The sequence below is a fragment of the Lathyrus oleraceus genome, chromosome 3, assembly GCF_024323335.1.
Source record: "Lathyrus oleraceus cultivar Zhongwan6 chromosome 3, CAAS_Psat_ZW6_1.0, whole genome shotgun sequence".
Lineage (NCBI taxonomy): Eukaryota > Viridiplantae > Streptophyta > Magnoliopsida > Fabales > Fabaceae > Lathyrus > Lathyrus oleraceus.
Window position 1 is genome coordinate 287,507,022 of NC_066581.1, and position 13,322 is coordinate 287,520,343.

General features: G+C 34.1%; 1 protein-coding gene across 1 annotated transcript; it reads right to left on the reverse strand.

Annotated features, from left to right (window-relative positions):
• Nucleotides 1–8,302: 8,302 nt before the first annotated feature.
• On the reverse strand, nucleotides 8,303–12,647 carry LOC127127101 (serine/threonine-protein kinase BSK3). Its single transcript, XM_051056215.1, has 12 exons — nucleotides 12,390–12,647; nucleotides 12,195–12,256; nucleotides 11,213–11,474; nucleotides 10,890–11,110; nucleotides 10,475–10,610; nucleotides 10,213–10,346; nucleotides 10,033–10,138; nucleotides 9,829–9,914; nucleotides 9,506–9,694; nucleotides 9,168–9,323; nucleotides 8,904–9,017; nucleotides 8,303–8,791 (listed from the first exon to the last, which is right to left on the reverse strand). The coding sequence occupies exons 3-12, from the start codon at nucleotides 11,292–11,294 to the stop codon at nucleotides 8,537–8,539; spliced, it is 1,479 nt and encodes a 492-aa protein (XP_050912172.1). The 5' UTR covers nucleotides 11,295–11,474; nucleotides 12,195–12,256; nucleotides 12,390–12,647; the 3' UTR covers nucleotides 8,303–8,536.
• Nucleotides 12,648–13,322: the final 675 nt, after the last annotated feature.

Here is a 13,322-nt window from a genome sequence, read left to right on the forward strand (position 1 = left end):
GAAGCGGAGAAACACAGACAGACGGACACCGAAACGGAGAAACCAAGACGAAGGACGGAAACCCTGGTGCAAAAACCCTGCTAACCTGAAGGCAGCCCCTCCGCGCCGAAGCTACCGCCGCCCAACTCAATACGGCATCCAAACGATCAGTCCCCTTCAATATCGCAATTGCACACAGGTTTGCGTATCACCACTGTTTTACGTTTCCAATCGATATTCTTTACATACATGATGCATTACGATTAAAGTTTTGATATATAATTTGATTTCACATGTGAATCTAAGTATGAACATCCTGTATAATTGTCTATGCTATGCCTGTAATCCAATGTCATGAAAATACAAGTTTTCGGAAGTCATGCTGCTGTCAAACTCCAAACCCGTGGCCGCTCGCTAGCACGTCGCTAAGCGAGCCTGCAGCGAGCATTCGCTGGGCCTTCGCTAGGCGAAGCAGAGGCGAACGGGACAGTGGCTGCTTTGTCTCTTTGTTGTTCTATCTTATATTTATCTAATCATGATTCTGCATCATTTGGCCTGAACTCATGACTGTTATGTGTATTTTATGGTGCAATTGTCAAATCATATTTTATCTCAATGCTCTAACCCGTATGTTGCATGGTGTAAAGGCTAGCATACTTCCAAAGAAACAGCCGGCTAGGCATGCCGCTTTAGGTGTGGACACTTTTGAGGAGATGGTTTTTGGATGACCTAATTTTAATGTGGAAATTCATCTTGCATCACCAAGCTTGATTTTTAATGTATTGATTTCATCGATTTAATGTGGACCTAATTACCTAACTGATTACGGCTATTTAATTAATTGTTAAAATATGGACTTTAAATAAATAATATCGGACCTCTCTCTTTGTTACCCCCCGATTACGTAATACGGTCATGTCCCGCGAGTATGGGGATACCCTTAGCAAAGACCCCTCGGTTAAATCATCATAAGATAAATCATGGTCCCTCGGATGTTGCCTTCGAAAATACGATTTTGTCCCTCGATGACCCTTCGGTGTAGCCTACGGTTAAATGATGATAGTCCCTTTGAATGCTAAGATATCCTCACAAATGTTGCCTTCGACGACCGATCAATGACCCTTCGATGACCCTTCTACATCCAAAGGATAAAACTACTTACTTCTCAATAGTAAGGACAGTTTTACCCTCATGAGGATAGGAAATGCCCGGAAAGACCTCGGACAGGTATAACCCTTAATTGCTCATTCATAACCACTTTCAAAACAACTCTCAAAACTAAACAACTTCCCTTTTCAAAACAACTTTCAAAACTAAACGAGATAACCACTTTGTATACATTCATACAAGAATCATTACAAAGTTAAATTCTCCTTTTCAAAATATTTTCTACACATTTTTCAAACACTTGTTCAAACGAGAAAAACATAAATGATTGAGCAATTAAGAGCCCATGGATAACCATGGATACAAAGGGTGCTAACACCTTCCCTTTGTATAATGTACCTCCCGAATCTAAGAATCTAAATTAAGGTCTTTCCTGTTCTTTTCCACCTTTCCTTATTGGATAAAAGAAAAGTCGGTGGCGACTCTTGCTAACCGCGACATTGCGATTAAAAAACACAAAAAGTCAGTTCACCGTATGACAAGAGTCAACCGTGAAGTGCTCGATTGGTTTAACAATTTCACTTTTGAAAATTTCCAAATGAACGAGGAATGATGCAAAAACAAGTAACTCGTTATTTTAGAACACGGTAATGTGTTGACGAAAGTAGACATTTCCAATAAACTCTATTATTTTTCTACAAATAAACTTCTCGTTATTAACTAAAATTGCACGTGTATGAATAAGTCTCAGACACAAATCATCATCCTAGGTCATTCTATATAAAATTATTAAAATCAAATTTCAATCATTTGCAAAACAACCATCAAAATTGACTATCTTAGATAAATATAAAAATAATAGAACTCAGTAATCGAACTGATCTATAAAGAATGATAACTCTTTAGTACTTTGATATAATCGTACACTTGTAACGTGTCACAGATTCTAATTTGGGAGTTTACCCCTTCACAAGATGTTCGGCATGAGAATTTCGCTTCTTCCTGGGGTCTTCTCTCATCTCCTGAAAAAGCAATAAACAAAACGTAATTTCTAAGTCTTCCTCTAAAGTTGAATACATAGCCTTAACCCACTCCTATATCTTCTCAAGGACTTTGACATCCCATACCAAAAACCAGTTACCATCTTTTGTGGTAACCAAAGCGTAATTCACACTGACACAAACCTAATCTTTCATGGGCACATGGACTACGAAGTTGTTTGTGACAAAGTATAAGACAACACAACATGCACCTTATGTTTATTTACTCCCCCAACCAAGTTGTTGGTATCTTTACTAAGTCTTTACGTGTATGACCTTTCGACAATCTAGTTGATAAATTCGATCTGATTTACATCCATCCCAATTTAAGGGAGTGTATCAAACTAGAAGTATTTTGTATTTATAGCCCTTTAATTTTTCCATAACTCTGTTTATTCTGTTAGAGATTAATAAAATTAATTATAAATTAGTTAGTGTTTAGTGAATTTTGTTAGACCAGTATACTCATTTGACAGTTATTACATCGAGCTATTTAAAGGATTGACCTTCACTCGTGCTAATTAAGCCTTTTAAAAATGTTTCATTCTTATTTTTCTCTATTTTTTCACGTTGTATGCAATTGTTCACATCTATGTTAATCACATTTCTGATTTCTTTATGAGATTCATATCATATTTTGTGAGATATAAATTATAAATAATGACATCTATTATCACATGTAACTATGTCCAGAACCAATTTGAACAGGTTATAGTAAATACCACTCTTGATATGGTATAAGGCAGGTGGTTGGTGCTCAAAATGGTGTAAACATTATAGTTTTCTACTCAAAGCAAATGTTATACTATATGGTGATGAGTTATTAATGGAACAATTACATATACCTTAGACATTACTATGTGAGGGCCCTAATGAATAAAGATGCATATGTCCTTATACAAGGCATGATGCATAACCACTACCCATGGGGAAGCGAACATGTTCCCATAGAAAAAGCCTCTCAAAATGAGGAATATATTAAGTTAGTGTCTTTGACCATATTAACGCTAAAGTAAATGCCCTATACAATAAATTTGATAGTTTAAGCCTTAATGTTGTAGCCCCCGCCACACTAACATGCGAAATATGCGGAGTAGCTGGCTACATTGGTATTGCATGCCAAGTTATGGTCGTAGGTGAACCCAACTAAAATGTGTAGAATTTTGTAAATAATTCCCAAAAGGGGAGTCCATTCTCGAACGTCTACAACTCTAGTGTGATAGACCATCCAAATGTTTCATATAAGAACAACTATCTCTAGTTCATAGACAATCTTGTAGTACCTATTAGCACTCCTAATTTCCAGTGATATATGGATGGAAATTCTCATGTGAAGTCCAATTTGGAAATAATGATGGAAATTTTTATCATATGTCAAACCAAGTAGAATAATGAATTCAAAAAATAGAATCTACATGTGAATAAAGTTTGTAATAAATTTAGCGTCCAAAGTAGATTCGATAGCCACACATAAAAAAATGATAGACTCGGATCTCAAGTTTCTCAACAACAAGCCTCATTTTATGTTCCTGTCAGAACATTCCCAAGACAACCTATGCAAAACTCGAAAGGACATGTGAATGTTTTCATTTTAAGGAGCAAAAAAGAATTAAAAGGAGTTGGTGAGAAAAATAATGAGAGCATAGAGAGTGAGGAAGCCCAACCTAAATGGAAGGTTGTTGAAGAATAACAAGAGAAAGATTATGTACCTTCCCCACCATATAAGCATCATATATCATTTCCGACAATATTAGCAAAATCCAAGATAAAAGAGCATTTCAAGAAGTTTGTTGAGATCTTTAAAAATTTCTATATCAACATTCCTTTCATATAGGCATTATTCCAAATGTCATATTACGCTTAATTCCTTAGGAATATTCTATCAAACAACTGGAAATTGGAAGATACTAAAACAGTAATGCTATATTAAGAGTGCATTAATGCTATAATACAAAACAAACTTCTCTCAAAATTTAATGATCCTGGGAGTTTTCAATCCTTTGTGTTGTAGGAACAATAAGTTTCGAGAGAGCCTTGTGACTTAGGAGTGAGTGTGAGCTTGATGCCTTTATTAGTCTATCAAAAACTAGGTCTTTGTGGGATGAAGTCCCCCAAAATATATATGCAGCTGGAAGACATGTCAATCAAGCACCTAGAAGGAATTATGGAAGATGTACGAATAAGAATATGGTAGCTTATAATTCCTAAGGATTTCGTCATAATGCAAATATTAGAAGGTTCTGAAATCTCAATCCCATTAGAAAGACCCTTCTTTTTCACAACTAGGGAAGTCATAGATGTTAAGCGTGGGAAACTCACATTTGAAGTAAGGGATGAAAATATTGAGTTCTTATTGTCCAAACTTATAAAAATCCCTACTTTTAAATACTCTTGTTGCAGGTTCGACATAGTTGAAAAATATGTCAATGAATCCCCAGTTAAACCGACCCCTCTTAATATAGTAGAGGTATATCTAGTGAGTGTTATTAGTCAGGTAAGAAAAAACAAAGTAGTTAAGGCTTATGAGAAGGCACTTGATGAAAGTTTCACCCTCAAAACCAAAGCTTTAAAACTGAAAACTTGGCACTAGCATACAAAGCAGTCCCAAAATTGAAAATGGAACCCTTACCAACAGGCCTTAAGTATGAAGCCCCACACAAAAGCAAGAAATAAAAGGGTAAGACATCAGATAAATGGTTGGATATGTTCAAATGGAATCCTAAAGTTTTTGGGCACAACGTTAAGGATTCAAGTTTGAAGTAAGCACCCTCTTGATCAAGAGGGTCAAACGGTCAAGCTACTGATATTAAAGAAGCGTTGCATGAGAGGCAACCCATATAATTGCGTGATTTATTTTGCATGTGTGTTTATTTTTGTAGGAATAAAATTAAATTTTCACAACAAAGAGAACACTCACCTCCTACCATATGATATGTGTCAACAGATGATGATCAAAAGTGGAGTAGAGCATAAAAGTGGAGCAATAGAGTCAAAGTCGTTTACCATTGTCTCCACCAAAAAATATTGAGAGCTTTATCTCTACCTTTTGTTTTACTATTTACATTAGGGATATTTTTTGTTTAAATATGTAGAGGATTATATGACTTTTTAATTTTTTTTATGTGTGTTTGTGTGTATGTTGTTGATGATCAAATCATTTCCTTGTTTAAATTATTTTTGGTAAATTCTGGAAAAAAATTGATTTTTTTATTTTATTTTAATGCATGGAAAGGTATTGAATACATGAAAAGCAAGACTTAAGGCTAAGGATTTAGAGGGAAACAAATCGTTATTATCCTAACGCCTAGAACCTCCTGATTAAATTTTAACTTAACTTAATTTTACGTGTAGGCTCTGTTACCATAACATGTTTTTTAGTAATTCATATAATGTGGTAGGACAAATGTTTAATTTCTACATATTTTGTGTTGTTTGGCTGAGGATAGAAAATGAAAAAAAAAACTGAAAAATTGAAAAAAGGTAGTAAAAGGCAATTGCGCCTGATAAGTTGAGTAACTCTCACCTGATTATTCAATCCAATGATGAGTTAATCTCTAATGCTTGAAAAAAGAAATATATGTATCAAATAAAGGATGTCTAATTGGAGTAAGTCAGACAATCATAAACGGGTTGTCATTCCCAAAAGTTAGTTCATCCATGAATCATGGCATAAATAGAAAATTTTCTCAGTCCAAATAGATCTAAGTAGTGTATGTGTTGTGAAATATGATTAAAAATATAATTAATATGATCATATGTATGTTAAAAATATAATTTATAGTGAAATTGTTATTTTTGAAAGAGACTCTAAAATACGTTTTTATAAGACCCTTAGGACCAAACGAGTACCCAAAAAAATTAATCTTAAGTTGAGTGGATCGTGGATTTTATTGTGAGTACTTGTGCATGTGTTTCTCTAAAAACAATTCTATGTAAAACGGCTAATACGGGAAAAAAAAATTAGGAAATACAATGGTTTAATTATGTGGAGATATGATTGATGGTATTTTTAATTATGTTTTTAATGTATTTTAGCCATAAATCTTAAGTAGTTCAACCTTATTTTTATGCATTTTTACTATTGTATTTGTGTTTTCTCTTTGTTTCGGTGAAGAGAACGTTACATGATGAATTAGAGCCTAATTGGGGCAGATTACACAATGATTGCACATGGAAAAGGTCTCTGGTACAAAAATCGTAGCCTATTACGGGTTGGACGTAATAGAAACTACAGCCCGTAGCGGGATCCCCATTTTCTTTCTATTTTTAGCCTTTGTACAAGAAACTTGAGGGCACTATGATCTACCCGTAGTTAATACTACGATCGTAGCCCACCAGAAAATTTGCCTCAAATTTCATTTTAATAGTTGATACTTTTTATGGTCATTTAATTTCTAACTATTTCAACTATTTTATTTCATCATCAAAGGCTCATTACACGAATTTTAGCCATTTTTAATGGATTGAGGCCTATATAAAGTAATGTAGCATTGAGAAAAACAGAAGTCATATTTGTACATGTTAACATATTTTTTTACTTTGTTATTTTCTGTATTTTTTACATTCTATAAGTTTTGTTGTTGCACCATTGTTAAAGTCTCCTTGGAACATCGATTGTATCAAATTAAATTGTACTTAACGTTTTTAATTCCAACTTTAGGTATTTAATTCCAACTTACTTTATGAATATGTTTGTGTTGCCTATTGTTTTATTTCCTTTAATCGTTAGCATGGAGTAGATCTTTTTAGAATTTGAGACATGAGAACTGTCTAATTGATATTCCTCTTGCAAGTTTTCTGATGAACAATTAATAACGAGAAATATTTTTGTTTCATACTTCTATTTTTAACGAATATGTTCGCTACGAAAGTAGGAACAACTTGGGCATCAATTATACACTAAAAGGGTATAATTGATGCTGACTTGTAAATTTGGATTGTTGAATATGAGGCGACGAACGTGTCTCAAAGTCAACCATTAAACGCTCCATTGATTTAATAGTTGCACTTTTGAAAGTTTTCAAATGAATGAGAAATGTTGCAAAAACAAGTAACTCGTTAGTTTGGAACACTGTAATGCGTTGATTAAATTAGACTTTGCCAATAAACTCTATTATTTTTCTACAAATAAACTTCTTGTTATTAACTGAAATCGCACTTGTATGTATGAGTAACTCTCATAGACTAATCATCATCCTAGGTCCTTCTTTACAAAATTATTAAAATCTAATTTCAATCATTTACAAAACAACCATCAAAATTATTAAAGTCTCATAAACATAGAAGTAGTAGAATTTCATACTCGAACTGGTCGTTAAGAAACGATAACTCTTTCATATTATTTCGATATAGTCATACACTTGCGGCGTGTCATAGATTCTGATTGGAGAGTTTGTCCAATCACAAGACGTTCCACATCAGATTTTTGCTTCTATCTGGGGTCTTTTTTTATCTTCTGAAAAAGCAATAAACAACATGTAGTTTCTCAATCTTCCTCTAGAGTTGAATATAGAGCCTTTGCCCACTCCTATATCTTCTCAAGGACCTTGGCATCCCGAATCAAAAACCAATTATCATCTTATATGATAACCAAAGCGCGACTCACATTGCCACTAATCAATCTTCCATGGGCATACAAAGCACATAGATGGCCTACCACATTATTCGTGACAAAGTACAAGACAACAACATTCACCTTATGTCTATTGACTTCCCAACCAAATTGCTAAGGTCTTCATTCACCTTATGCCTATTGACTCCCAAACCAAATTGCTGACATCTTCACTAAGTCTTTACATGTATGACCTTTTGGCAATTTAGTTAACAAATTCGATTCGATTAACATTCATCCCAATTAAAGGGAGTGTATCAAACTCCATAAGTTAGTTAGAGTTAGTTAGAGTTTAGTGAAGTTTGTTTGACCATTATACTCATTTGACAGTTAATCCATTGAGCTATTTAAAAGCTTGACATCCACTTTTGCTGATTAAGCATTTTAATAATATTTTTAATGTTTCATTCTTATTTTCCTTTATTTTTCCACGTTTTCTCATGCAAACCCAGTTGTTCACATTAAGCGCTCTGTAAATCACATTTCTGATTTCTTGATGAGATTCATATCATATTTTGTGACACATAAATTAAATAACCAGAACTTCGCATTCCAACACATCATCTGCTGTGAACAACAGAACTTTGCATTATGATATTATCACATTTTTTTATCAGTTGGAGAAACAGATAAATACTATTTCATGCTCTTGAAATCAAATCATAATATATAACCAATAAAAATGGGAGGGTTGTTACCAACACTCATCCAATCATTCTTCAAAAGAAATTCAGACACATGATGAAATTTGTAACCAACAACAATGCCCGATCGGCAATAAACTCTTTGTACAAACACTTCACTTTTTCCCCGTAGGTGCATTTCGCTTGGCTTCCAGTGTCGTTCCCTCTGAAAGTGCAACTTGAGATTCGTTCGGCATTCCGAGTCCGGCCAAAGAAACAGATTGAAGATAAGATGCAATGTGCCATAGAGGGGAAATTACTTGTGCTTGCATTGCATCGTTCATAGCTTCCTGAGGTTGGTTGTTAATGAGATAACACAGGCTGCGACGTGCATGGACAGTTGGAGAAACCATTGTTCCAACATCAATGAACTACATGTGAAACAGTAAACTTTCATTAAACAAATGAACTAAAAAGAACAAAATCAAATGTCAAATATAGCATGCCAATTTTTCCATTAGTCCAATGTGAAAAGAACTTTACCTGAGTGTAGCACTCTATTGCAAGTTTGAAGTCTTTGTGCCGGAAAGCTGCATCTCCTTTTTGCTTACTAGTTAGTGAGTCCTGCATTTGATCCGTCCACATTTGGAAAGATAACTGCGATTTCACGAGAGATAATGCTCATGTTAGCATTGAAAATAACAAAGGGTACAATATATCATTTCACAGTTTGCGTGCGAGATAAGATATTGCACCTTAAACTATCGAAGAAATAAATTGAAAAGGAATACAGCAATGGATTAAAACCTCATTTGCCACGCCTTCGTCATCTTTATAGCCAATACTTTCGAGAACTTCATGTATGGCAGTCAAGTCTTTTCTTGAACATGCGTCGCCAAGAGGGGTCAGCGAAGCAACAATAGTAGCACTATGTTGGATACCCATCAACGAGTGGGAAGGAACCTAGAAAAAAAATTGGTAAGAAAAAATAATCAGCAGTGGAAATTCCAAGCATGATTAGTCGTGTTCTATTGTCATGAATGTCATTCATGCGTGCACCAAGATATGCAAGTAGGAATATAGAAAAGATGCCACTATGACTATCACATAATAATAGTAGTAGTGGTAATGGTAGACGTCCACACCTCTGTTTCTTTTTGAAGAGGAGCCAAAGCGGTTACTAACGACTTTGTATTAGGTCGCTCTCTAGGTTCATACTGTAAACAACGAGATGCCAGGCGCACCAACTCAGTTCCATCATCATCGGAAAATTGTCCTTCCAGACAAGAATCTGTTAGCATCTGAAGATTTCTGTCGCGAATCAAATCAAGGGCCTGCTCCAAATGAACATGAAGTCAAATTTAAGCTATCTTCAACATTGGAATCGGTAAATATTTAATTTATTTAGAATTAAGTAATCATCAATATAGGTTTACAATATTTATATTTTCCCTAAAATATGACTTACATGACTTGGAGGGATATGTTTCCCGCTAAGAAGGTCAAGCAAAAGAGTGCCGAAGCTATATATTACACTTTCTGGTGTTACTCTCCCTACAGAAAAAGAAAAATCTTATGTTAGAATAGCAAACCTCGTTTAAAAGTAAACAAATATGAAAAACACGAAAACGTGAACACTATAAAACCATAACAGTAAAGAAATATGACACACCGGTTCTGAGATACTCCGGAGGGGTAAATGCCAAATTTGTGCTATAACTTTTTCCATCCCTACTATTCTTCATAAGGCCAAAACTCGAAAGCCTAGGATTACCATCCTGTAAATTTTAACATATCATTTATATTAATCGAATTATGATTAACGTGTAAAAAAGGGGAGTATAAGACTTACTTCATCAAATAGAACTCTATATGCATTAAGGTCATGATAGAGGCCACGTCCATTGCTTGTGCAGTATTCTAGAGCTTCTGCAAGATGCAGAACAACTCTGAGTCGCATTGCCCATTTCATCGGTTGGGCATCCCCTGATATAGACATACATACAACGTCAACAAGAAAATCAAGATAATGTATCAAAGAAAATATGAAGCATTACTTCACACTAATTTGATGTCCAAAATTAAAAAGGATGACATATGAAATGAGCTTTTACAGTGGAAAAGGTGTTTTGCGAGTGTTTCATTCGGCATATATTCAGCCACAAGCAACCTCTCGTCATCTTCACAACAACAACCAAGTAAATTTGCCAATCTTTCGTTACGAAGCTGACCAACTGATTTAGCTTCTTCCTACAGTTACCAAAATTTGTTCTCGTTAATTGAAAGTGAAAAGGCCAGAGTGAAAGAAAAACATACCGGCACAACTTTGTGCGCTAGCTAGCTTCAGAAAAATAATGAAACCTAACCATTTTATGGACTACTACGATTCCAACTGGTAACATATTTATCACCTATCAGTGGCATTTCAAGCTCGAAACTATTTTGTGTAGTGCAAGACAGTGAACATGAGAACTCAAAGTTTAAGAGCATGTTTGAAGAAATTATTAAAAGGAAAAAGACAATATTTACCAAAAACTGCCGAGCATCGGGCCAAGCACTTTTATTAAACCTCTTAACAACTATCCTCGTTTGGTTCTCCATCTTCCCTTTATAAACAACGTTTGGAGCCTTTTCACCATGTTCAGAAACTATATTCTCAACATTAAAACCAGACGTTGCATTATTAAGTTGCTCCAACGAAAATTCACGAAACACAGGCCCGTTATTAGCCTCAATTCTATCCTCATTTTCTGTAACAAACATCACAATAAACATAAAATCGAGTATTAATGACAGTTTACTCAGCAAAACAGAATGTCTACCGTATCAATCAGTGTATCACTTTTACCTACCATCATCCGGAACTTCAAGATCAGATGTTTTAACTTGTGAATTCACACAACATGGAACCAGGCTAGAGCATTGAACCCCCATTTCGATACAGTTAAATCAAAATTAAAATAATAACAACCGCTTCCACTTTTAATGATGTGTTTTTTACAATTCCGAATACAAATACAGCATTCACTCCATTCGGATACACTTAGACTCCATCAAATCCTATCATATTGGACTATATCAAAGCTCATATAAGTATGCTGCAGCCACAAATACCTGCAAATCATATCAAAAAGCTTTGTCAAGTGAAGGTAAAGGGAAAACCCAGCAAGAAAAGTTCTTATGGTAGTCCACTTTTGGGTATTAATGATTTAAAGACTTGGTCCTTGACTCTAAAGCACTGACACAGAAACCGAACACAACACTGACACTGATACGTCAACACATACAATAATTTGAAAAAATAGTGTTGGACACGCATCAGACACAAGGACACACCTTCAATGTGAAGTGTCAGTGCTACATGGCCTTGATTACAGGCAAACGGCTAAAACAGAATCATCTATAGATTATGTACTAAATTTTCAGGTGGCAGAAGCACAGAGAGGAGAAACATCAATAATACAAAAATGTAAAACTACTTCATTTAAGAAAAAGGAAAATAACATCCTTTTTTCCTTTCTGGGGTTGGTGATGATCTCACACTCTTACAATCACAATAACCACAATTCAGATAATCTTAAATGTCACAACCTAACATCTAGTAATAATCCTAGTATTTAAAGCACCCTCTCCCCCCAAAAAAAGCTACATAAATGAACATTTAACTACATTTCACCAAAGTGTGACAAAATCACAAACACAAAAAATCCCAAATATTTACTAACTTCTTATTTTTAGTCAACTCAATGTATTTAGCTACTAAATATTTAACTTTCCAAAACTTAACAATGAATAAAGCACCACTTTTTGAACCATCATAAAAAGCTACTTCACCTTTTTAACCTTCTTCTTCTTCTTCTCCTATAGCTGAGCAGAAAAAGTTGATCCACCTGGACCTGAAAAAGAAGTATCTTTTTTAGTTATTTTTTCATCTTTTCTCGATAAAATCAACAGCTTTACAAGATCCACATTTTCGCAATAGAAAAAAATAAAAACAAGTTTTTCAATATGCAAAGTTCGAGTCTTTACCTCGATTCAATCAAACCCCACTTAAAATTTTCCACAGAAAGTCAAGAAATTTTCCTTTTTTTCAGAAACCAAAATTTGTTCAACCCAGATGAAGATAAATATTAAAAATCCAATTTTTTTTATTTGAACAAAATCAATATAGAAGAAAGAAATGAAACTGAGATGAATGGAAGATTTGTATTAAAAAGCAGAATGATGAATAAAGAAGATAGGGATGATGGGGCTAAGCCTAACTAAGTTTATGAATTGTATTTTATTGACCTTTCCATTATGGTATAAAATATATAATTAATAAATAAATAAATAAATAATTATAATTAAATTTGTACTTAAATATAAAAAACAAATATTTTATTTCATTAAAATATATTTATCATATATTGATATATTTATTTTTGTTATAAAATAAAAATTAAAAATATTGAATTGAAAATAATAAAAATAGTATTATTTAAAAAATATAATTAAATAAAATAAGTTAACAATGTGTACAGTATAGTGAAAGAGAGAAAACTTTACAAAACCAAATTAAAAATGTATTTTTATGGCACGTAAATGAGTTTATATATGATGGACGGTTAAAACCGTTTCTGTTTTGCGTAACTCTAAATGCATGAGACTATTGGATTGGATCCAATAGCTTATGATGAGCAAGTAACTTGGATCTTATGTGCGACCTTCTGGCAATAGTCCATATGTCCACCGAGAATATTTTGGATTGGGTATTTAATGTTGGGTAAATCTTGTTGGGCCGACCGGAACAACTATCCCCAAGTCTTTGTTATCTTGTATAAAGCTAAGATTTGATGGAAGCTTTAAGAGTGACCTTAAGAACAATCTTATTTGTCATCTAGAAATACATACACGGGTCCCTATTTTTGAGACAATGTCGAAGACTTGTTATGGGGGAGTATGTGACCTCGGGAAATGCAC

Excerpts from the sequence above, each read along its gene's own strand:
- LOC127127101 (XM_051056215.1), bottom strand. The coding sequence starts at position 11,294 with ATGGGGGTTCAATGCTCTAGCCTGGTTCCATGTTGTGTGAATTCACAA. Across the intron at positions 11,111-11,212 it reads TCTTGAAGTTCCGGATGATG|AAAATGAGGATAGAATTGAG; the intron begins GTAGGTAAAAGT and ends TGTTTGTTACAG. Across the intron at positions 10,347-10,474 it reads CGCAAAACACCTTTTCCACT|GGGATGCCCAACCGATGAAA; the intron begins GTAAAAGCTCAT and ends TGTCTATATCAG.